The sequence below is a fragment of the Nomascus leucogenys genome, chromosome 18 (assembly GCF_006542625.1).
Source record: "Nomascus leucogenys isolate Asia chromosome 18, Asia_NLE_v1, whole genome shotgun sequence".
Lineage (NCBI taxonomy): Eukaryota > Metazoa > Chordata > Mammalia > Primates > Hylobatidae > Nomascus > Nomascus leucogenys.
Genome location: NC_044398.1, coordinates 95,463,933 through 95,487,962, shown reverse-complemented (window position 1 = coordinate 95,487,962; position 24,030 = coordinate 95,463,933). Strand labels below are relative to the sequence as shown.

At 42.5% G+C, this 24,030-nt stretch overlaps 1 protein-coding gene across 14 annotated transcripts in view; it reads left to right on the top strand.

Annotated features, from left to right (window-relative positions):
• Positions 1-24,030, top strand: part of RBFOX1 (RNA binding fox-1 homolog 1) — a 2,489,097-nt gene that overhangs the window by 2,404,600 nt on the left and 60,467 nt on the right. For 11 of the 14 annotated variants that reach the window (XM_030799104.1, XM_030799107.1, XM_030799103.1 and 8 more), the window contains one exon: positions 1,520-1,600. The exons of the other annotated variants lie outside the window; for them this stretch is intronic. In XM_030799104.1, coding sequence (XP_030654964.1) covers positions 1,520-1,600 — 81 coding nt within the window. The remainder of the gene's footprint in view (positions 1-1,519; positions 1,601-24,030) is intronic. 14 annotated transcript variants of the gene reach the window in all.

Genomic DNA, 24,030 nt, shown 5'->3' with positions numbered 1-24,030 from the left:
CACTGTTGTGTGAAGGGCTACTTTGGGGGTGAGGGGTGGCTCTTCTCCAGCTGTAAGCATGGGAAACCAGATCAAAAAGGACTATGGGACATTCCTTCAGGTAGAACGTCTGGCCCCGGGCTGCTTGTCCCTGGCAAAGAGTGGATGGAGTTTTCAGACTGGTAACAGGGGAAGAGTGAGATGGGTTAGAAAGGATTGTGTCTAGTTTACTGTCCCTTGATGACATCACCGTACAGTCCCTCTATGTGGCAGGACCCCACACGCTTTGGAAGTTTTAACTACATTTTTATTGATCGTAGGGAAGATACAGAAGGATCATAGAACCATTCCCTAGGGCAAGTCTCCAAGGATATAGAAAAGTTCCCTGTTGTGGGGGTACACTTGTAAGGCTGGCTTCTTATCAAACTGGGGTGGTTGACCTTCCCCAGCCAAGGAAGTGAACAGAAACCACAGGGAGGTATTTCCATCACCAGTAATGGCCTTAAAACTCCTCAGAATTCTAATTATTTTCAAAGTCTTGGAGTTTGAGTTTTGCAGCAGTGGGAAAGTAGAATTGATACCCTGACAATTCCTGACCCCAGTCATCCCTGGAGTGGGTGGTTGTTCAAAAGCTGTCATAGATTGAGGAGGTATCTCAGGATTCCACCATTATTCACCGCTGTAAAATTCCATCTTGCAAGGATAAACCCAGTGCCCTTCACTTTAAATCAGGAGGAGGCAAGTCATTGCTGCAATGCAGCTGTGGTTTGCAGGATGAGCTAGGCAGCCTCTCTAGCTGGAAGGGAGAGAGCTTTAGGGAAGAAAGTGGGAAAACAGAAGCCGAAGATTCTCTCACCCAGTGTCCAGTGTGGGTCCAGGGTGGGTCCCAGGGATGGCAAAATTCGCAATTTTTCTTTCTCTGCCTTACTTCTGTTCTTCCTCTGAAGAACTGATTCGGAAAGACTGACATTTGAAGGAAGGTACCGTTTTCTCTAAACCTATCAACATGTATGCTTACTATTGATTGAGTGATTATTACATGCCAGCCCCTGCCCTGGGTACATCTCCAGTCATACGATGCACAGCCCTTCTTGGAGGTAGGTATGTTTACCCCTGTTTTCCAGATGGAAACACTGAGGCACAGAGAGGTACAGTGACTTGCCAAGATCACACAGTGAAGAGGTGTCTGAGTCAGGCTTAGTATCTAGTTCCTTCCGATATTTCTCAAGTTCCCTTTTCAGTATGCCACACTGCTTCCATTCCTAATTGGAACCTGGGCCCTGGGGCAACCAGAGTCCGCTACACAACCCCATGTGAAAAGTCATGACGTGTGCTTGGCGGGCCGGGTTGTGGTGGGTGGGTGGGGCTTCCATTGATTCCCTTTGGCTAAGTCAGGGGGCTTTGTTGGGTACCCTTGTCCTGTGCTCTGGGATGTGGCTGTGTTTTCATTTCTCTGCGTTTCTCGGTTGCATTGCCGTGATCTCTCAGGTGTAGTGTACCGATTCCCAAACCAGATACCATCTCTCTCTCTCTTTCGTAGGCACGGTCCTGTTGTGCCAGGCCAACCAGGAGGGATCTTCCATGTACAGTGCCCCCAGTTCACTTGTATATACTTCTGCAAGTAAGCCCACTGTCGTGGCTCTTTTTGTTTTGTGACATAAATCTGAGTCCAATCACCTTCCCTGCCATGTAAGTTCTCTCCCCCTCCCTCTGCCCCACCCTCTCTTGTGGCTCTCTCTGAGGTGAAGTTAATTTTCATAAGCATGTCTCTGTCTCCCATGCAACTTCCCAGATGTCCTGGACGTTCTTTGTTAGATCTGTCAGGATTGGGTCCAATGGTTGGGAATGTGGGCATGGGGTTGGCGGGGAGGGGCATGGAAGGGTGGGGAGCTTTAGCTCATTGCTTGCCTTCTATCAGAGCTTTGTAAATTAATATAAAAATAGTTTAAATAGCATATACAGGCCACCCCAAAGGCACCCTCACCTAGTAAAAGATGCTTGACCAGGATTTTCGTACACAGTCGTGTCATGATGGAAAATACCACTAGCCTGGGGCTAGTTACTTGTTTGCAAGGCTGTTCTATCCTTTGCTATGTAATTCTAATGAGAAGGAGGAGGATGAGGAGGAGCAGAGAGAGAAATGTGGTTCCCCCCTCATTTAATCAAGTGCAGGGGCAGCAACAATAAAGAATTGTCTTTTAAAAAGTTGCGGCACTTTTAAACATAGATAAGTATAGCCATCAAGTGCTGGAGGGGAGACCCAAAATAAACACAGGAAGTAGATCACAACATTGACATGGAAGAACCGAAGATTTCCCTGCCTCGGGTGGATGCTCTGGGTTGAAGGATGCCCTTTCCTCACCCCAATTCCCAGAGCAGGTAGAAGAATTAAAGCCGCCACTGACTCGACCATGTTCTCCCAGAGGGTATACCCCTTCTTAAAGAATCTCCTAGCCACAGCTGAAACTTTAACATCTGTTTTATACAATGTGTGTAAATCCTGTGAAGTTCCCGTAACTGCAGAATGAGTCGTCTTTAGGGTCAGCGCTTAAAAGTGCGTCTGGGTGCCTGGAGTGGGGGTGGGGGCTGTTTCTCAGAGTAGTTGTAAAAGGCAGGGATGGGGAGGAGAGGAGGAGTACCAGGCTCGAGGGATGAGAGACACAGGAGAATCCTCACCATCTTGCCAAAACCTAACATCTTCATTTTCTAAATTGTGAAGCTGAGGAAAACCAACCTCCTCACTGTTGGGGCAGCACCTCCCTGTTACCAGCAGTCACAGGGAATCAAAAATATAATGTGACACACCCAAGGATCTGAAGTCTTCAGGAGGTCTGACAGCCAGTTGTTTCTCATAGTTAGAGGTTTTGAGACAAAGTCTCACTCTGTTACCCAGGCTGGAGTGCACTGGTGCCATGTCAGCTCACTGCAACCTCCGCCTCCCTGGGCTTAAGCAATTCTCATGACTCGGCCTCCCAAGTAGCCCGGATTGTAGGCGTGCACCACCACTCCCACTGATTTTTGTATTTTTAGTAGAGATGAGGTTTCCCCATCTTGGCCAGGCTGGTCTCGAACTCCTGACCTCAGATGATCCACCCACCTCAGCCTCCCAAAGTACTGGTATTACAGGCTTGAGCCACCGCGCCCGGCCCAGAGCATACTCTTTAATGGCCATTTTGGCATTAATTAAATGCAAGACATTTTTCTTTGCCTCCCGAGAAACCGAAATCTAACCATACTGGTGAGAAGTGGTTCTTTCTCAATTTGTGACAACAAATTCAGAAGGGCCTCCTTGGGGCCAGTGTAAATGTGTGTGCATGTATCTCCTGAAATGGTAATGCTACTACACATTTTCACATATCCAGCCTTGTGTATTCCTCTCAAAACCAGCACCAGGTAGGTATCACAATGTTTGCTTTACAACTGAGGAAATGGAGGGCAATCCCCGAGCCAATGTGTAATAGATTGGTCTTCTGAACCTGGGAAAATTATTCTATCTTCAGCTGCCTTTCTGAGTCCATTTGACTAAATCTGATCACTGTTCCATTTACCTAGCCTTCCTCCTCTCTATTATTTTCTGAAGGAGAGTTGGTGTGCCAAAACTTACCATAGGGCTGGGTCCTAGAGTATTATTTTTTCTCTAACATTGAGGTCCTGTAGAGGTGTCTGGGATAAAATCTTTATGCTATCCAGCACAGTGCTGATGGAACTGAGGCTCTCATTTTTATGTTACAATAATTAGCCATATAGGGCTAATGGTTACCATATTGGACAATATGGCTCTATATGATGTTATGACATATCTATATTTCAATTTTCTTTACAGAAGTGAACAAAACAATCAACTCCAAAAGTGTGCTAGTTTGAATTGGTATAGCTATTCTAAAGTGAACTGGGGAAGCATCTCTCATATCACATGAAAATATTTCCCAAATTCTCCACAATAAAATAGCTGAAGCATACAGAGAAAATGAAATCATCTAAAACAAGGGCCACCCAACACAGCCCGTGGCCTGTGTTACAAGGCTTATGAAGTAAGAATGGTTTTTAGATTTTCCAAGGATTGGAAAAACAAAAACAAAGAATGTGCCAGAGACCTAGGTGGCCTGCAAAGCCTAACATTTTAACAGTCTGGCTCTTTACAGGAGAAGTGTACTGATCTCCAATTTAAAGGGTTGATTTTAGTATTAAAAATACAGAGTGGCAATATCACTGCACTGTGTGTAACTGTACCCTTTTCTATGTTTAAAGTAAAAATTTACAATTATGAAATTGTATAATGTGCATCCAACATTTCTAAATTGTATCATTCTAAATTGTATTAGTCATATTCTAAATTGTATTCATTTCTAAATTGTATCAGTCATATTACCTGCACATTTTATGCCATGTGCTTTTTATAAAAATATGTTAATGGACCCATAGTATTGTTTCATTATATTGTAATCTATTCCCCCATTCTTGAGAACTTAGGTTCATAGCAATTTTTTTTCAAAAATATTAAACAAAATAAACACCCTTCAGTAGAGCAGTTTTAAAGAAAACAGCTAATTTTACTACCCCATTAAAAAGCAAGACGAAAACTCGTTTCTTACATTAAGAATCTTGACTTGTCGATGCTTAAGCAAGGGTATTCAGATTGTCAAGCTCGGTTAGTATTTTGTAATGGTGACCAACCCTGAGACCTCTCACTCTACAGTTGGGTAGGCAGAGGGGCCTTCAGTTATTTCTATTTGCAGGCTGTGCATTGGTGTCGAATGTTAAATTTACCTGCACATCCCTAAGACACATTGCTGTGGTTTCCTTTCTCCTTTATGGGCTTTTTGGTCTAGGCTGTTTGCGGATTGCTGGCTCGGCAACATTCACTTAGGTTTTTCTCTTCCAGATTAGATGCATATTCTACTACAAAACCATTCCCCATTTCCTGCAACAGGCCAGCCAGCACATAAACGGTCATTTTTGCATCCAGGCCTGTGCATACACACACACGAGTTACATTCATGGTCATCCAGGATTTTTCTCCTCCCAACAGTTTCGATTTGCACAGGGCTGAGAGTCGCATATTTTATCTTTGCGCTCTGATGGGTGCAGACTTTTTCTCTAGGAATCCAACCATTGCCCTCAAAGCTGAGGCTACCATACTTTTCAGCAATTGTGTAGGATGCTCTTGTTTTTTAACTTGAAAATGCATGTGTTCCTTATTTCTGTTTAACAGCTGTGCTCCTGAAGAAAGGTGTGTATAAATTACACTTTTGTACGTTGGATCCTATGTGTCTACTCACTTCCAAGATAACTCTGGAGCTTCGTTTTTGTTTTTTTGCATTTTTTTCCTCCATGGATCTTTAACTGGCCTTTTTTTTTTTTTTTTTTAAGACTTAAATTGTACCTCTTCCTAGTCAAATAGCTAATCATCTGTAAATACCATCCTTAAATGCAGTAGGGGAGATGGTTTTTGAAGGAACCCTGCTGAATTAGTCCGTAATGAAAATAATTCCTACTGAAGTTATCTGCTTTTGAGGATGCATTTTTGCGTAACAGTGAGGTTTTCTCCCCCATTAAGTGAATCATCCTAATAATGTGACCCAGGACACATAGAAGTATTGAGAAAGATTTTCACTGATAACTTTGTGTCCATACAGCTAATTCCACAGACTCTTCCTTCGGACTCCAAATGACTCCAGTTTTTCTCCCTCACCCCTGAACTTCATGCAGGTTTAAAACCCTAGTTCAAATTGTGTCACAGGTCATCATGCATCCTCTTACACGTCCTAATAAACTACTCTCATCCAGGGCATAAAACGGGCCTGCTTTCTATCCAACTTAAATGAAGAAAGAACAAAACTCTAGAGAATTAGGCATGATCACCTAGTATCAAATGGAAAACCTTTGCAATTAATATTTTTCAATAGGCTTTCAAGAGAAACAATTCAACCCCTTAACAGAAAGGTTTAGTGAAACGGGCAGGGCTACTGGTATGTGGACTGTTCATTCCATTCTGAAGGCCAGTGGTCAGCCTGCTCCTCTTGTTGAGGGGAAATGTACTAGGTGTATTATTGCCAGCACTGTTTTGCATATGGCAAATGCTCAACATCAAAATTGGCACCAGGTAGAAATAGGAAGGTAAAGAACATACCGCATCTCTTCCAAATTAAAACATGAATTTCATTTTCATTAGTTGAAGTATCAACAGGTAAATCATTGGTTCCATGAATGAAAAAGTTCACTTCTGATTCAGATGAACAAAGGGAGCTATCACAGATCCTTATTTACATATGAAGTAGATGTTTCCAGAAACACGTAAATGTTGATTTTGTTTTCTTCAGGATTTTATGAATATATTTTGAATTACAATAGTAACAGCTGCTCATTGCAATCAGTGTGAAGTGTGCAAATAAACACCCACACACACACAATTGTAATAATGTGGGAATAATATCCCCACTTTATCCAGTAACATGAACCCTTAAAAGTGTGTGGACGCCCAGTATCTTTCTACATTTTCTCCATGGTTATTCAGAAAAGGACATATACACATGCAGTGGTGGGGGCAGGGAACGGTGTGTTACTAGTTTGACTTTACAGAGAAGAGTATACACAGATGTTACATGGGCATTACATACATCAATCATATTTAGTTTCATATAATACATTGTGACCATCTCCCTTTAAGCCTTTTAGATATTTTCACACTGTTTGATGGCATAAATGGTTGACAGTCAATTCAACCATTCTCTATCCATAGTCATTCAAGCCACTTCTTTTTACTTTTTATTTTATTTATTTATTTATTTATTTATTTATTTATTTATTTTTTGAGACGGAGTCTTGCTCTGTCACCCAGGCTGGAGTGCAGTGGCACGATCTCGGCTCACTGCAAACTCCACCTCCTGGGTTCACGCCATTCTCCTGTCTCAGCCTCCCGAGTAGCTGGGACTACAGGCGCCCACCACCATGCCTGGCTAATTTCTTCGTATTTTTAGTAGAGACGGGGTTTCACGTATTAGCCAGGATGGTCTCAATCTCCTGACCTCGTGATCCGCCCACCTTGGCCTCCCAAAGTGCTGGGATTGCAGGCGTGGGCCACTGCGCCTGGCCCAAGCTACTTCTTTTTATATTCCCTCCACAAGGCGATAGTAAAAATATTTGCAAATACCCTTACGTACAACTACATCCATTCTACACTTAACATTCCCAAACATGGAGCTGTTGGTTCCCTTCCAGCATTCTTGCCAGCACTGCCATGTTTTGCTCTGCTTTGCGAATTGCACAGTGAAAAATAACATCTCAATTTGTTTTAGTTTGTATCTGCCTTTCTCCTATTAATGATCATCATCTTTCACATTTTTCATTTAGACTTTACCTTTTTGAATTTCCAGTATACATCTTCCCGTTTGAGTTTTTTTTCTCATTTTATTGTCAATTCACATGTAAGTGAAACTTGTTCACTAGGAGGATAACCTATGAATAGTTTAGATGTTACAAATGTACTTCCTATTTTGACAACTGGTGTTGCTCACATTCCGCCATACATTTTTAATTTCATAGGCAAATGTATCTGTCTTTTCTAATCATTTTTAGACATCATTTTGGATTACGAAATCCCTGTCAAGAGCAAGTTTTGTTTTGCACCGTATTAGTCAGGTTGGGCTGCTATAACAAAATACCGTAGACTGGGAGGCTTAAGCCACAGACATTCATTTTCTCAAAGTTCTGGAGGCTGGAAGTCCAAGATCAGCGTGCCCAGAAAGTTGGGTTCTGGTGACGGCTTTCTTCTTGGCTTACAGATGGCCACCTTCTCCCATGTTTTCACAAGACAGAGACAGACAGAGACAGAGAGAGACAGAGAGAAAGAGAGAGATACAGGGGAATAGAGCACTCTCTGGTGTCTCTTCATATAAGGGCATGAACCTTACGAAGGGCCCACCCTCAGGACCTCATCTAAACCTAATTACCTCTCAAAAGGCCCCATTTCCAAATACCATCACATTGGGGGTTACGGCTTCCACATATGAATTTGGGTGGAGAGGACATAATTCAGTCCATAGCAAGTCCCTTGATAGAGGGATGTCAGTTTTATTTGTCAAGGGCTAGAAAAGCATTTTCCAGAAGAAATGTCTTCATTGTTCCATATGCTTATCAATGCCATTGAATGCGTTTTCCACAGTTCCATGAAAGCCAGAGTTGAACAGTAGGTCCACATCAGGACAAATCCTAAAGTTAATGGAAGATTAATGATCGTTTCCCCTGAAATTTTCACCCTGATACCCCTCCCTCCTCAAAAAAAAGAAAGAAAGAAAAGAAAAAAAAAGATATCATGGGCAAATGCTTGGGAACGTAAATGTTATCAAAATGCAAAATCAATTCCTCATTTATTCACTTCTGTGACACTCAAGGGCGAGTGGTAGGGGCGTAGTTTTAATTGATATATTGATTGCAGATTTTAAGGAAGTAATTGTGTGGAATTCATAAAACAATGATTTAAGTGGCAGAAACGTACGTAAATCATGCCTGTACTATTTTACTTTTAGGTAATTGATAGAACTTGCATGGGTTTCCTGTAATTAAAGTAAGGACCTAAATTAATTTATGGCTTCCTTTTTCTTCTGCAGAATACAGAAAATGTCAGTGGGCTGGACTCAGTTAATAGAAAGTACACATATAGGTCATTGTGTTACTGACACATTGGTGTAAAGAATTGTGTCTTCTTTTTCCCTCACTTGCCAGTAACTGAGAGCTTCTTGCTTTCCTCCTAGATATTTTTCTAGTATCTTATGGAGGGGGTGCTTAAAAATAACTAGCTCTGTGACTAGGGTAAGCAAGTGACGTGCTCACTTTGAAGATTAAAGGGGTACCCAAATTCCTCATAAATAGCATTTTAATGCAATATTTTTAAAAATCTAAAGTAACAGAAAAAGATCCATGATTAACAGAATATCAAGACAGAATAAGATTTATTTTTCCTTTTGGAGCCTCAAGATCCCATTTGGCTTAGTCCAGCACTATTTAAATTTTGATAGCCTGCTGATCGTGGATTTAAAAAATAATTTGGGTGTTAAAAGATTGCATTAAAACATGATTTATCTTCATTACAGAGTTTTTTGGTGTTTCCTCCCTTCCACCCGCCACTTAAGTTCTTCAAATACGGTGAACGCCTGTTAACGTAGTTCCAGCCCTGAAATCATGATGATATCCATAATCATAAGTAATGGTTATTGGGCACTCACTGTATGTGAGGCATTGTGCTAAGCCCTTCTCATTAGCTTTCTTAAGAAGAAACTATAGGACAGGTATGATTAATTATGCTACCTTTTCTGAGGAGGAAATTTAGGCTTGGGGGCATTAAGAAGCTTGTCCGAGATCACCCAGCTAGATCAGCTTTGAACCAAGCCTGTTTAAATCCCAAGCCTTCTTCTTCACTACTCTCTAAACTTTCCCCCAGAGGCCGGAAACAGGATGGACTCCAAGAAATGGCTGAGCAGGGAGTGGTCATGTGGAACCTCTCAGCAGCTGTCCAGCATCTCTCTTTGGGCCAAGGTTGTGCTCTCTCCTCCCCATCCCATCATGTTTGGAGAGGCAGTATTTCCCTCTTTGAGATGTCTGGCCAGGGCTTAGCAAAATTATTCTTTAAAAGGCTGGATGTTATTAGTATTTTCAGCTTTCCAGGCCATCTGGCCTCTGTTGCAGCAACTCAACTCTTGTTATAGCTTGAAAGTAGCCATAGACTACCGTACGTATAGCCACAGACTTCTAGGTTGAAACATGAATAGGCGTGACTGTGTTCCAATAAAACTTTATTTACAAAAATGGTCTGTAGGCCAGATTGGGCCCAAGTGCTATACTTTACCAATCTCTTTGTCAGGCCATGATTCTCACTTAAAAGGGCAGAACATGGTAGCTGGCTGCTTGGGGGTGGAAATAAGAAGGAAAATTCTTTTAAGTGTGCACCCTCATGTACTTTTTGCATTTTGTACCATTTTATCACATTTTAAATGATGTAAAGTAGTACATAAAAATAGGTACCCTTCTCCTGGTACCTATTAAGATCAAGATACAAATTGATCTTGATTTAAATGATACAAAATGATCTTGACTTAAATTGGATCAAGATACAAGGAATTGGTTGTTAGTTTTGCTTGCACAATGAACAAATCTGGTTTCAGAGGCTTAATTCTGTTGCCATTAGTCTAAGACCTGCCGCAGTTTCCTTGGGCAAAATGTGAAGACTCCATTGTCTTACCCAGGATCTTCTGTCTGAACTGTTTCCATTTCCATCCCCACGCTTTCAACAATGCTGGCTCTAAAAGATGCTCTGGGCTGGACCCTTCCAATCAGAGAATCAGACACTCCCTCTCTTGTGCTATGGTTCAGCATTATGGTGGCAGCATATCTGTGTCCTCTTTGTCATTTTCTCGGAGATAATTCCTTCTAGTTTTTAGTCCTTTGATTGGGGAGGGGGTTGAAAGGTGTTACTTCATTCATCCAATCTTTATTGAAGTTTTTTCTGTATGCCAGGTGCAATTCTACTTCCTGCAAATATGCTATGAAGATACTCTCAAGTTGGCTTGTATTATACCTATATTCTTAGGGGCGGGGGACACATAATGGACAAATATATATAATGCTAAGGTTTCAGAATTTCAAACGCAGTGCTCCTAGGGATATTCGGGAAGTAACATCCAACAGGAGACTTATTCACTGTTAGCACTGCCACTGGGGTGCCTCTCAGTAGGTGAATTAAGTGTCCCTATTTTCACCATTACTCAACACTGTAGACAGGTGCCCTTTGCTACTGAGACCCTATTTGCTTCACCAAACCCATGGACCGAGGTGTTTTGAGACACCTACTAGGTGCCATGCTTTCCCTGCCACCTCAATCATAGCACATATCTATTTATGAACAATAGTTGCCCACAGCATTGCAGAATTATCCAGCTACTACCCACCCACAAATGGTGAACTCCAGAAATCATTATTTCTCCATCACTGAAGCACCATCTCTGCTTTTCTCCATCTGCTCAACTTTTCCCATGACCCAGCACATTTGATTAACAGATGATTTCTAAGAGGCTTTTACTAGCGCTGATATTAATGTAGTTATTCCACCTGGATCACAGTCCTCAGAATAGGTTCATTTGTATTTTTTTTCTTTTTTTTTCAGTTTTATTATTAATATAATTTAAGTTTTAGGGTACATGTGTACAACGTGCAGGTTTGTTACATACGTATACATGTGCCATGTTGGTGTGCTGCACCCATTAACTCGTCATTTAACATTAGGTATATCTCCTAATGCTATCCCTTCCCCCCACCCCACAGCAGTCCCTGGTGTGTGATGTTCCCCTTCCTGTGTCCATGTGTTGTCATTGTTCAGTTCCCACCTATGAGTGAGAACATACGGTGTTTGTTTTTTTAATCCCTGCAACCACTACCGCCAACTTCTTCATCCATGTGTTGTTTCTTTGGCTGTCATAATCATAACCCACTTTGTTGTTTGTTCTTTTTAACCAATTCCAAGAAAAAAAACCACTAGTTGCACCTCTCACCCCCCCATTGTTTAAAGGGAAAGTTCTGCAAAGAGGCAGCCACATTTCAGGCAGCTGCTATGCAGCTCTCTGTCGTTGCTTTGGTTATTAATCTCAATGCAGAATGGTGACTTTCATCTTTTCCAGATGGGTGTCTTGCTTCTGCAAAAGGCCGCCAATTGCAAGAACTACCATCCCGTGGTGTGCCCCCAAACATCTTATTTGTCTTGATATTTCTTTCACAGAAATACATATGACAGATAAGGAGTCACTAGAGGATGCTTTTGCTTTGTGTCAGACAGATATTAAAACAATAAACTATGTTGCCCTGGGATTCCAGTGCATACACAGCCAGAGAACAAGGCCGAGATGAGATGTTTCCGAAAGGCAGTGAGGCAATTGTTCTGGGGGAATTCCCTGGAAACCCCAAGGCCTGTGATAGCATTGACGGTGTTTTTTAATGTTCGCGTTTTCTTAAGAGGATCAACTGGCTGGTGCGGTTCCTGCATTTAACTCCTTGCCGAGACTCACCCTCATCCAGCCTCATCAGAGGCAAGAGAAATACTTCAATAGTTTGAGAGGCTTATTTTGAGAGTTTGTTTTTTAAGCACTTATCTGCCCTTTATTTGGTTCCCCAAACTGATGTGGATTTAAATTTTTTAAAAAAAGGAATCCATTTTACATTCAGAGCTCTGAGCAGGTAAGTTGCAGGGGCCAACGGCAAGATCTTGCTTGGTTGTTGGAACGTAAAAGAGGACAGTGTGATGCAGTGGAGCACTTGCACATTCCCAAGGGCCCCAGCTTTATAAATTGAGTCAAGTTCTACGTCTACAGAGCTGGGAATGAATAGCTTAGGAAGGGAGCGCCTGAATCCAAGAGCACTCATAATTCAAGAGCTGGAGCAATCATTCTCTCATCAAATACCAGGCTCCTTGGATAGAAATGTGTCCAACCATAGAGGTGGCTGCTGCTGCTTCCCTTGCCTTATTTCTCTTCTAAAATAAATCTACTCAGTGCAAAGACCATGAGGAGCAGCTCAGGTTGCCTCTCATCGAAGGGAAAAAGAGCCTGGTGTAGTTCATATAAACCCAGTAATGTAAACATGTGCTTCAAACACCATTTTCTTAAATCATGTTTTTATATAAAAGAACTGTCATGCCAAAAGCTATTTATCCCTACTGGAGAACTTGGGAGCATTGTTAAGAAAATGCAGTTTCAGAACCGAACACCACACCACATGTTTTAGATTTATCTCCTTGAGTTTTGTTTGTATGCAGCATAAGCTCTTGATGCCTAATTGCTTTTCATATGAAAGCAAACATATGAAAGGCACAACCATCTATGGGTATGTATTATCCCTACCCTTACTATTTGCTACAGGAGTCTCACACATTTCCAAAAGATCATTTTTTTCTTTTTTCTGGCAAGTCCTAATTCCCACTAGTGGTTTTACAACATTTTTCTTGAGCTACAGCGTGGTTTAGTGAAAAGAGCTGGATTCAGGAAAGTCTGGGAGTAAACTATCACAGTAGACTCGTGCTGTGACCTTGGCCAAGTCTCCTCGTCATGTAAATAGCCATGACTATCTACCTACCCGTGAGCACTAAATGAGATTGTTGTGCAGCATCCTTCAGGCTGCTTGAGGCGTTACGGCTCCTCAAATGCTACTCTTTTTCTGGCTCAGAAGCCACCTTCTCCAGGATTTTTTAAAGTCCACCAAACCAGGTGTGATGGTGTACTTTTATAGTCCTAGCTACTGGAGGGGCTGAGGTGGGAGGATGACGTGAGCCCAGGAGTTTGAGGTTGCAGTGAGCCATGACCACGCCACTGCACTCTAGCCTGGGGGAGACCCTGTCTCAAAAAAATAAAGTTCACCAAAGAAGCTGGTTTGGATGGTTTGTGTTAGTCCAGTGACTGGACTGGTGGACCATTCCTGAATGGTACTTCCTCAGTCTGTTCTATATGAGTGTTTTGGAGGCTCTGGCTCAGATATCAGGCAGATGATCCCGGGGCTCAGACAGTACCTGTCCTCCAGGTTGGCTTTGGGCATTGATCAAAGGATCAGGACTCTTTTTTTTTAAGTCTGTAAGCTGATGCTCAAAATCAGAGGGCCTCAGCACTGACACACAGATCAGCTATCCCCACAGCGATGGCTGGGAGTGAAATGAACAATGCATGTGCGTCGTGTACCCATCTTGTGAGCCACCGTCAAACCCCTCTGAAGGCTTCATGTTCAGGAGCTGCGTCAGCCCAAGAGAACCTTGGGAAATCCAGCCCAGCATAAGGAAGCTAATTTATCTCACTTGCCCTGTTTCCTACCTGGAGAGGAAATTCACCGAGCTTGCTGTTTCAGCCAGCTGGTAGATAGCGCATGAATGATTTAACAATTGAAACTTTAGTACGTATATGCACTGGATAAAGTAATTATATAAATTATCTGAGGTTTTTTTTTTTTCCCGTGGTTTCCTGGGAAACAACAACATGGTTATCAGTACAGATTTTGTTAAACTAATAGATGATGATGAACTGCTGCATCCAAATTAAAATAAATCTCAGCTCTTCAGGGCTTTGTCTTCTCCTTCAAAGGACAGAAAGCACCTTTGCAAATGTGTTTTGCGGGTTCTGCCAAGTTAAACATTCCAAGATTGAGACTCATTCTTATGTTGCCGAATGTTACAAAAATCCTGCCCGGGGTGGGAATTGTCAATACCTGTGAGTAGGCAAATCACAAATACCTATTCTGCATGTAGGTAAAAGCATATCACTACACATTTAGCAGCCATGACATTCACCACTTGTCTGTTGGATTAATCTAGCCATTTATAACCTGTGAGGAAAGATACAACAGCTAACTTTGGGAGGTAGGCAGGAACAGCAACGGCAATTAGTTACCACCAATTCTACTGCCTTCACCCAGAGACACAGAGATCTTACATGATCAAAGATATTCATGTGTGTGAATGGTGTGTGTGTCTTTTGCTGTTGCTTTAATTTGTTAAGTTAGGGAAACTTTCTCCTTTGGGAACACCAGACTCGTTGCTCAGAGTAAATCCCAGTGTGCTCATTGCATGTAGTTTTATTTTCCTAGATGACTATTTTTATTTCCACAAAAAGGAGACTTATTTCAAAAACCCAAGTTGTAAGGTGATATTTTATAACATATTAAAAAAAGCAATTATATATAGAAAAACGTGCAATAGCCCAAAATGTTACGAAGGTTTCTTATGCAGATCTTCCAAGGCTTTGAAATAAGTTTCTCATTCCAGTCTTCCAAATTAGAAATTTCTAACTGAATTTAGTCGTAAGGAGCTCATGATTGTGACAGTAATCAGGTTTGTGTTCAAGTGCAGCCTTGACTCATACTGTACTAGTGCAAACCTGCTCACTATCTCTACAGCATCTGCATTCCGAATATTTTTGGGTTGAACACCACCTCCCCTCACATCAAGATGTGGAGGTAAACGCTAGTGGCAAAGGGAAACAGCTTCCCTTTGAACTCTTATCAGGAACATAAGTCAGTGGTGATCCCTATGGCCGGCATCCAATTAGCAGAAAAGGAACAGGGCTTTTCCAGGTGTCTAGAAATCTCAGAACAGACGTATCTAACAGAAGAAATGGCGGACACACACACAGACCCTCCAATGTCTCCGCCATCCCCCAACAAGAAGCATATTGAGATCTCTGGGAGACTGTCAACGGATTCCCCTGCACATTAACCCAGTCCATGATGAATTGGGGCTGGCTCTGTCTCAGATGTGGTATGGATATAGGGAGACGATGTAGCAGCTTGTACAGGCAATAGGAGGGAATCCAAACTGAGAGGCTCTAAGAAGCAGAGAGAGAGTAGAAGTAGAAAGCTTTTCCCTGAGCCTGACTGGGGTTGCCTTTATGTTGCATGATGGATTAGATCATAGGCTTTGGTGTCAGGCTGCCTTGGTTCAAACCCCTGGGTGAGTATCTGAGCTGCTCTATACCTCCATCTCCACCCCAGGAAAGTGAAGATAGCAACAATCATGGTTCATATGGTTTTGTGAGGCGTTAGTGGGTTAATCTCCGGGTCTAGCAATTAGCAAGTGCTAGTAAATCTTAGCTGTTATCATCATGCAATTGAATTTTCTCCACTTGATAATGGAGCCTCAGAGGTTGGAATTTTGCCAACTGCAATCACATCCTTCCTTGGATTACTCCAGTTATCACTGCCTGGGTTTTTAGACAAGGGAGGTCCAGGATCCCTTATCACTAACTCCATCACCCCAGAGTGTCTCTGGGAATATGCATCCCTCACAGGCAGCTCCTTAGCAACTCTCACGCGTTTGAGGATTGCCACCCATTTTCTTTCGTAACTGAAGGACTATGGCATTCTGAGTTCATCACACACTGTAGTCAATACACATATCAATGATCACCTTGTGCTCGGTCATCTTCTAGATGTTGGAGACACAGTAGGGACCAACATAGAGTCCTGAGGACATCCCTATGGAGAGATGTATAAGGAAGTTGAAATGAAGTCAGGTGATAAGGAACTAATGAGAGGCCGGGCGCGGTGGCTCACGCTTGTAATCCCAGCACTTTGGGAGGCCGAGGCGGGCGGATCACGAGGTCAGGAGATCGAGACCACGGTGAAACCCCGTCTCTGCTAAAAATACAAAAAAATTAGCCAGGTGTGGTGGCGGGCGCCTGTAGTCCCAGCTACTCGGAGAGGCTGAGGCAGGAGAATGGCATGAGCCCGGGAGGCGGAGCTTGCAGTGAGCCGAGATCGCGCCACTACACTCCAGCCTGGGTGACAGAGCGAGACTCCATCTCAAAAAAAAAAAATAAAGAAACTAATGAGAAGGAAAAAAACAACAGGGTAATATGATGGTAACTAGTAACAGTTGTGGGGGTCAGGCGATGTGAAATTAGATCAAGAGGTAAAGCCTTTGGAGGGAGCGATGTAGGAACTGAGAAGTGAATTTGGGAGTCAAGTTCACTGTTAGAGACTGGACAAAGGAGAGAGAATTTGCCAAAAGCCACTGAAATACAGCCAAGTGAGGCTGGAGGAAAAAGAGACATTTTAACCTCTTACAATCTTATTCCCGAAGTCTAGCTGAAGTCGAGATTTAGATCAATATATTCAGCTTGGAAAATCAGGCCAGTACATTGTCACCATCTTTTTTTTCCCCTCCTTTCAAAAATGTTCATTTCCTCCAAGTTCACATTCTTGCCAATTCCTTCGACGCATTCCAATCAGACCTGTAACAGCCTAGAAACTTCTGGCTAATTTGGATTTGACTAAAACTTTCGTACCATGACGTTATGTAAAGAGATTCAATTACGGTGCGCAGTGTTTTGTGAGTAACTACCGCCCATAAAAAGTTAATTAATCAGGGCTGTGTCAATTTCCTCGTGCCATGTCAATTTGCTGCAAGGTAATTAATCACTAATCACCCACCAAGCAGCAGGCTGAGGGACAATCCACGAGTCGTTTATTGTCTTTCCCCAAATAAATGGCACGCGCAGCCAGGAAGAAACACATCTTGCCTTTCATAATATTTTTATCGACACTTTTGCATGTTGTAATAGACTGCAGCAACAAGCAGCTGCAGTTCAATGGAATATGAATATTAAAGAAACAAATGAGCGGAGATTTATAGGACATTGCGTTTCTGTAATGTCAGTGTTGAGATTAAACCAAGCAAATGAACAGTGAAAAATTACTCTTCCATGTGGAGAATGGTGATTAGACTTGTACATTAATTAGAAATTTTTGTTTTCCTATTCAATGCATTTCAAATGAGGATGTCTTAGAAGAAACTGTTTGTCCAAAATGTAGATTTATTCACTTCTAAACAGCAGAATTTAATACCAACATGCATTTCATACAGAAACAAGGGTCAATCCCAAATGTGTATTTCAAGGATAAATGTACGTGTATATGAGAACCGGAGATTCGACAAATTAAGTGGCCGTTTTGGTCTATCAGTGACTGAAAGGATGGAACCTTTCTCCCCCCCCCACCACCCCCCTCTTTTTTTTTTTTTTTTTGCCAAACACTGAAATTACTGGATTTTTTTAAGAAATGAAAAACCTTTCCATTTTTGTTTGGAGCTAGAACTTAATAAGCGCCATCATGTTAAAATTTTCATTGAAGGCCATTTAAAGAGAGTGACCTAGTTGTGTATAAAATCCTGTGTTATTAACCAATCTGAGGTACTTTTGAGATTCGTTCTGAAAAAGGAGAAAACATATTTTGCCATTTGGAAAAAATCAGGTTTTTTGACTCTTCATTGTGATGTTCATTGCACGATGCCCTGCCTCGGAAATTGCTGCTCTATGAGCTATGGCTGGTGGTTTATTTCGCCTCAGTATGTTACCTATTATGCCACTTCTTAATTTATGGTCCAGCACATGGAATGGGAGTTCCCCCAAGGGGAATCCTGCAAAACCATCAACCTGCTGTTGAAAGCACATCTGTACCCCCAGAATTGTGTAAGTGAATATTTCCTACCATAAATTACCCACAGAACAATTTCACCCCAAATTTGTATGAATCTCTCTCCATCTTAAAACCTTCCAAGGGTGGGAAAATGTGTCATTATGGAACAAAGGGAGAGGAGAAGCGGACAAAGAGAACCTCCCCCTCCCCCGCCATCCATTCGGATGCCCACCTTTTCCAGGGCATCTGGCAATCTCATGCAAATTCAAACCAGCGCACAAATGCAAAGAATAATTGCCCATTAAAGCGGTTGTATATTTTTATGGCTTTGATGCGGAATCCGCCCCCCTGTCGGGTTTTGCATCTGCTACTCTTCCATCTCTCCCAGAGCTCTAAAACTTTAATATGCAGTTTATAACCGTCAAGTATTTTCCACTGGTTTTGTGTTTCTTCTCTTGGGATTTCCTGGCTGGTGAGATGATCTCATTTGTGTTTATTTTCGAAGGTAAGCACCATATTCGTAAAAGAGGGAGAGAAGGCACACTCATCACTGTAAATACATTGAGTGCAGGGCTCACTGGAGGTGGGAGGTAGGGGCTTTGTTTTTGAGGGGGAGACAGGCAGTTAGCAGCTGACACTTTAGTCAATGGCCCATTTGGCTGGTGGATACACCCACACATCTTCCGTTTTAAAATGTTGATTTGCCATGATACTTGAGCACCACCACAGCGTGCCTCCTGTTACATCCCTAAAGCTTCCATTTCATCGAGTTTCATGGGACAGAACTTCTTATTCCCAAGAACTGAGATGGTTACTCTACTAACCTCCCCCAAAATATGCTCTGTATACAAATCTAGCTGAAGGGTGAGAGTGGGTGGGCTGGAAATGCTGATGTGTCAACAAGATGCTCAATTGGTATTTTCTCTGAAAGCTCTTGCCCTGTTTTGAGAGAAATTCATTTTTAGCTTATGAGCTGAATCCAATTTGTGTTGTAGTGATACCAGATTTTTCTCTTTGATTCATGTTGGATAAGGCTTCAGAGGAATCTCTTCAGTATAATGAGCCTATGGGTTTTCTTGTTTCTCTCATGCCAAAAACTAAGGATTTATACTATATCCACAAATCAACCTGTATCCTTTCCATTGTTCCTTATTGATGATCTGCTTACGTGTGAGTTAACTTGAAATTGAACTAGGAAAAAAAAAAAGCAAACTTCCAGTGTTGGGGTTTAGAGATGACCATTGTTTGGTGTCTTTTTCCCCAAACATTTTTTTTAATTAACAAAGAGGCATTTACAAATATTGGATAGGGCGATATTTGACTTTTAACATTGATTTAAACATTTTATTTCATATTCTAGAAATGGAGAGAACATTGTGAGTTTCCATTGGGCATTTTGCGTTGGCTTTATTAAATAGTCATTCATTGCCCACTTACTGGATCTAGACTTCTAAACTAGGGTATTTGGCATGTCTGGATCCAGACATCTAAACTAGGATAGGTGACATAACTCTCACTCAACAAAACATAAGTGCCATACCTCAAAGTAAACATGTAAGAGGTTCTGTATGTGGTCAAAAAACAGTTTTAGTCTTGTTTAATTTGTGTCTGAATCATCTGTCCAGGTAATTATCTCAAATACATATTTCACCATGTTCCAGAACCCTACAGACCACCACACCTGTAGGCAAGTAATAGAAGCATCCATTCTTCCACGCTGTGCTGGGTTTTTTAAAGGAAGTGTGACAAACAGTTGTGTGTGTGCATGTGTGTATTTTGCCCTTGAAATGGATTATTTGTGTTAGTGGCATGCGAAGAAGCCATGTTGTCCCTAAACCAACCATCAAGGAAAAAATTCTTATTTCTTCTTATTATTGAGACTGAGTCTTGCTCTGTCACCCAGGCTGGAGTGCAGTGGCGCGATCTGTGCTCACTGCAACCTCCACCTCTCCTGGGTTGAAGCGATTCTCCTGCCTCAGCCTCCCGAGTAGCTGGGACTAGAGGTGCAATGCCACCACACCCAGTTAATTTTTGTATTTTTAGTAGAGACGGGGTTTCATCATGTTTGCCAGGATCATCTTGATCTCTTGACCTTGTGATCTGCCCACCTTGGCCTCCCAAAGTGTTGGGATTACAGGTGTGAGCCACCGTGCCTGACTAGGAAAATTCTTCTAATAAAGATGGGAAGAAACACAGAAGGCACAGCTACAAGTCAGACGAGTTTGGCATTATCAAGATTGTTATTTTCTGTTGTTCCTGGTGGCACACAATTATTTTATTCAGGGACTATTGTTGCTGGGTTGTCAGAGAGCATTGTCTGGGGCTATATGGAAGGGAGAGATGTGATGAAGACCTTTTAATAGGTGTTACCTGTCTGGGGCCAAAAGTGGAGTCCTGCTTTTCCCCTGAACAAGAAACAATTTTAAATCCTGATAGTGTGCTGCCATCGAGGAGAATTTAAATGAATTGAGGGCTCTGATAATTCCAAGTGCAACAAACTTGGTCCAAGCAGCCTCCCCTTGCTTGATTGAAATCATACTCATTCAAAATCTGGTTACTTTTTCCAAGACGATGAAACATGTACAAGGGTAGAAGTGGAAATTATCTTTCTAGGGATTGTGACTAAGTTTCAGTTGTGTTACAGGAAAGGGGTTTCTATCCAGACACCAAGAGAGGATTCTCGTATCTTGTGCAAAAAAGAATTCAGGGCGAGTCCACAGTGCAAAGCAAAAGCAAGCTTATAAACAAAGTAAAATGGGGAAAGTACAGCTACTCCATAGACCTACTGTTCCCAAAAGTAAGAGGAGGAGCGTGTCCACCCCTAGGTATAATACTTGTTTATATAGGATAAAAAAAAAATAAAGTCATGGGGAAATGTGCTCTGCTACAAGAGTTTGTGATAAAGGATTAATTGTCTTAATTACTATATTTTGCAAGAATCAGTATTATCTTTAAAGCAAATTTAGGAATGCTTCTGTTCGCAAGATATTGGGATATCAGGACACTCCCCAAGTCTGGGTCTGTTTAGTAAACATAATCAATCTGTTTCCTTAACCACAAACATCTAGAGGCCAGGAATACCTAACTTTCTGGGAATGTAGTCCAGCAGGTCTTGGCCTCATTTTTCCTAGCCCTCACTGAAGATGGAGTCACTCTGGTTCAAACACCTCTAACGGTTGTGTGGCTTGCATGCTGTTTATCTGCAAATTCTGGGCAGGTCACTTTGTACACAGGACAGTGTTATAGAAGGTGGACAGTGTTATAGAAGGTGGACAGTGAAGAGGTGGTGGCTGTACTCTCCCAGAAGGAAGATAAACATTGGTTAACCACTGACAGGGTGCCCAGGCACAGTATTAGGTACCTGATACCTGCCTGGTACCAGTTACTCATCCTAATTGATGAGCAGAACATGGAGATCACCACCCTTACGCAGCTTGCATGCACGTACCAGTAAGCGTCCTTCTCCTTCATTTTTGTGACTCAAGCTAATGATTTTTACATGAACCCGGGGAGGAACAGGGCAGCCCTCTGTAGAAAAAAGTTCCAAAATGATTGAAAGGAAGGATTGTAATGAAGGCAGGAATTAATAAAGAAATGAAGAGAGAAGAGAGGAAGAAGACGGAGAAGAAGAAGAGGGAGGGAAATAAGGAAAAAGAGGAAGGAAGGAGAGGAAGGAGGGAAGACAAAAGGAAGAAAGAGGGAGGGAAAGATAGGAAAGAGGAAAGACAAAAGGAAGGAAGAAAAAAGGATGGGAGGAGGAAGGAAGGAATAAAAAAGAAAGGAGCAAGTATAAGGAGAAAGGAAGGAATGTAAGAAAGGAATGTGATCGACGAGCATTTTTCTAAATAGAGATTTCACCAAAAGGGCCCCTTGGCCAGCCCTAGATTAACAAGAAAGAGATCACTGAAAATACCACCCACCCAGGACACTTGAATCCTCCGGCCCTTTCTCCATGAAGCCTCTGGCCCAAAGCATGATCTGTAGAACTTTTTTTTTTTTTTGCCAAGGGTACCTGGCCTTCCAGGAAGGCACTATTTAAGCCAGGAATTGATTTGCAGTCCTTCCTGTGTTCCCTTCACAAAATAAGAAGTCCCCCAATGTGCCCTGCTTGGGAGAGACCAAAGAACCTCCTAGGAAGACTTATAAATATCCTGCATCAGGAAATCCATTTTCTCCCTGTAACAAAGAGGGTACAAAATGGAATCCTGGCTCTACGCTCTTAACAGCACGTGCTCCCCTGTCTCTCTCTTGCCAAGCTTCTGTTTCGTGTTATATCTCAACATCTAAATCCTCCAAGAATTATTGTAAAACCTGCCTGTGGCTGAGAGGGAGCTTGTCTGGCTCACTCGGCTCCATAGCCAGTGATAATGAATGGGTCAGCATAATTACCGTGTTTCCTCACACAGGCAGCCAGCTGCTCTGCCAGATTGTGAATCTTTCATTTTCTTTATTTCAAAATCCAGGGTGTTCCTCTGAAAACTTAATAGTTGAACTGTGGCAAGACAGATTTGGAGTCAAAGCCATTCCCACTCATTGTCTCCCCAGTCATGAAGCATGTGTCTCATCTCTCATTACTTCTGGGTTTTACGATATTAGGATTTACTCATGTTCCCCATTAAGACCCCACACCTCTCTGCAGTTTCAAGCATAGCAGTTGCCACGCGATACAGGAAACTCAGGTGCTAGGAGCTGGCAAAAAAAGTTAAATAAAATGGCAGAATCTGTCTTTAGCAAGAATAAAAAAGTTAAAAGTAACCCTTATGGTCTTCTCAGATACAAATAGAAAGACGGAATCATTCTGGGTTCTGCAATCCTCATATTTTACCCGCATTGTGATAGAAAAATGCAGTAGAATCCATAGAACCCATAGAACAGGACGGCTGTGGGACCTTTAAGAACACACAGAATTCCAGACAATAGCCAGTTGGTCTTCACTTTGGTCGGGTTCGGGGGTTTTATTTGGGCCTTCATAATTGCAAGAGTAATGTGGAATGGCTTCTGTGGCAAACCCCACCCGCTCCCATCACCCACCGTGTAGGTACAAACATACCCTATCTATGGGTGTAGGTGTAATTCTTGGAGTTCTAAGTGCACTACGTGGTCCCCCGTCCAACCTCCTTGGTAGCAGCCAGGGCCTCCAGTGACACTTCTCATGCACATTTTTTCCTTCCAATTCTTTTGCCTTTTGCTCCTTCTTCAACCCTCACCTGGGTCCATGCATCAGTGTGTGTGGAAAGGACTCTGAATAATGGGAAGACATAAGGTGGAACGCTTCTACTCTGAAGCTGATAGTGGGAAGGGGACAAGCTCTTCTTGGCAGTTTGGATAGAGGGTGGAGACAACTTTAACATGAAATGAACTACAACCCCTGCCCCGTGAGAGGTTTGCTCTTCTGCAGAAAGCCTGGAAAAGGAGTTGGTTGTGCTGGGTTAACTAAGAGCGCTTCCTTCATGGTGGGCCTTTTGAGCCTTTACTGTGGCTCTCCTGGGACAGGGACTTCCCACATGCATTTTTTCAGAAAAGCATTCTCTGTGGACACAGTTTGGGAAATAATGCCTGCTGCTTAGTGAGATGGGACAAGCGTAGTGAGTATGGTGAAAGCACTGGGAGGGTTAGAGAAGCGAACTGAGCTTGAAGGAAAAGTGGTTTGCGGACTCTATGGGCCCTGATGAGTTAGGATTTGCATGAGAAGGGGGAAGGGCATCCCAGGCAGAGGAAACAGCGTTGGTTATCAGGGGACTGGGGTAACCATCAGGCATGCCCTGTGGACACAGTTTGGGAAACATTGCCTGCTACTTAGTGAGATGGGACAAGTGTGGTCAGTGTGGTCAGAGCACTGGGAGAGTCAGAGAAGCCAACTGAACTTAAAGGCAAAAGTGGTTTCCTGGCCCCATGGGCCCTGATGATTAGGATTTGCATGAGAGGGGAGGAAGGGCATCCCAGATAGAGGAAACAGCAGTAGTTATCAGGGAGCTGGGGTAATCATCAGGCTTAATTCCCCTTCCTAACTCCTCCTCACCTCCTCCTGCTCAGAGAATTCTACCCAAGGGAAGATATCGCTGCCCACATTCTTCTTCTTATTTGAGACAGAGTCTTGCTCTGTCACTCAGGCTGGAA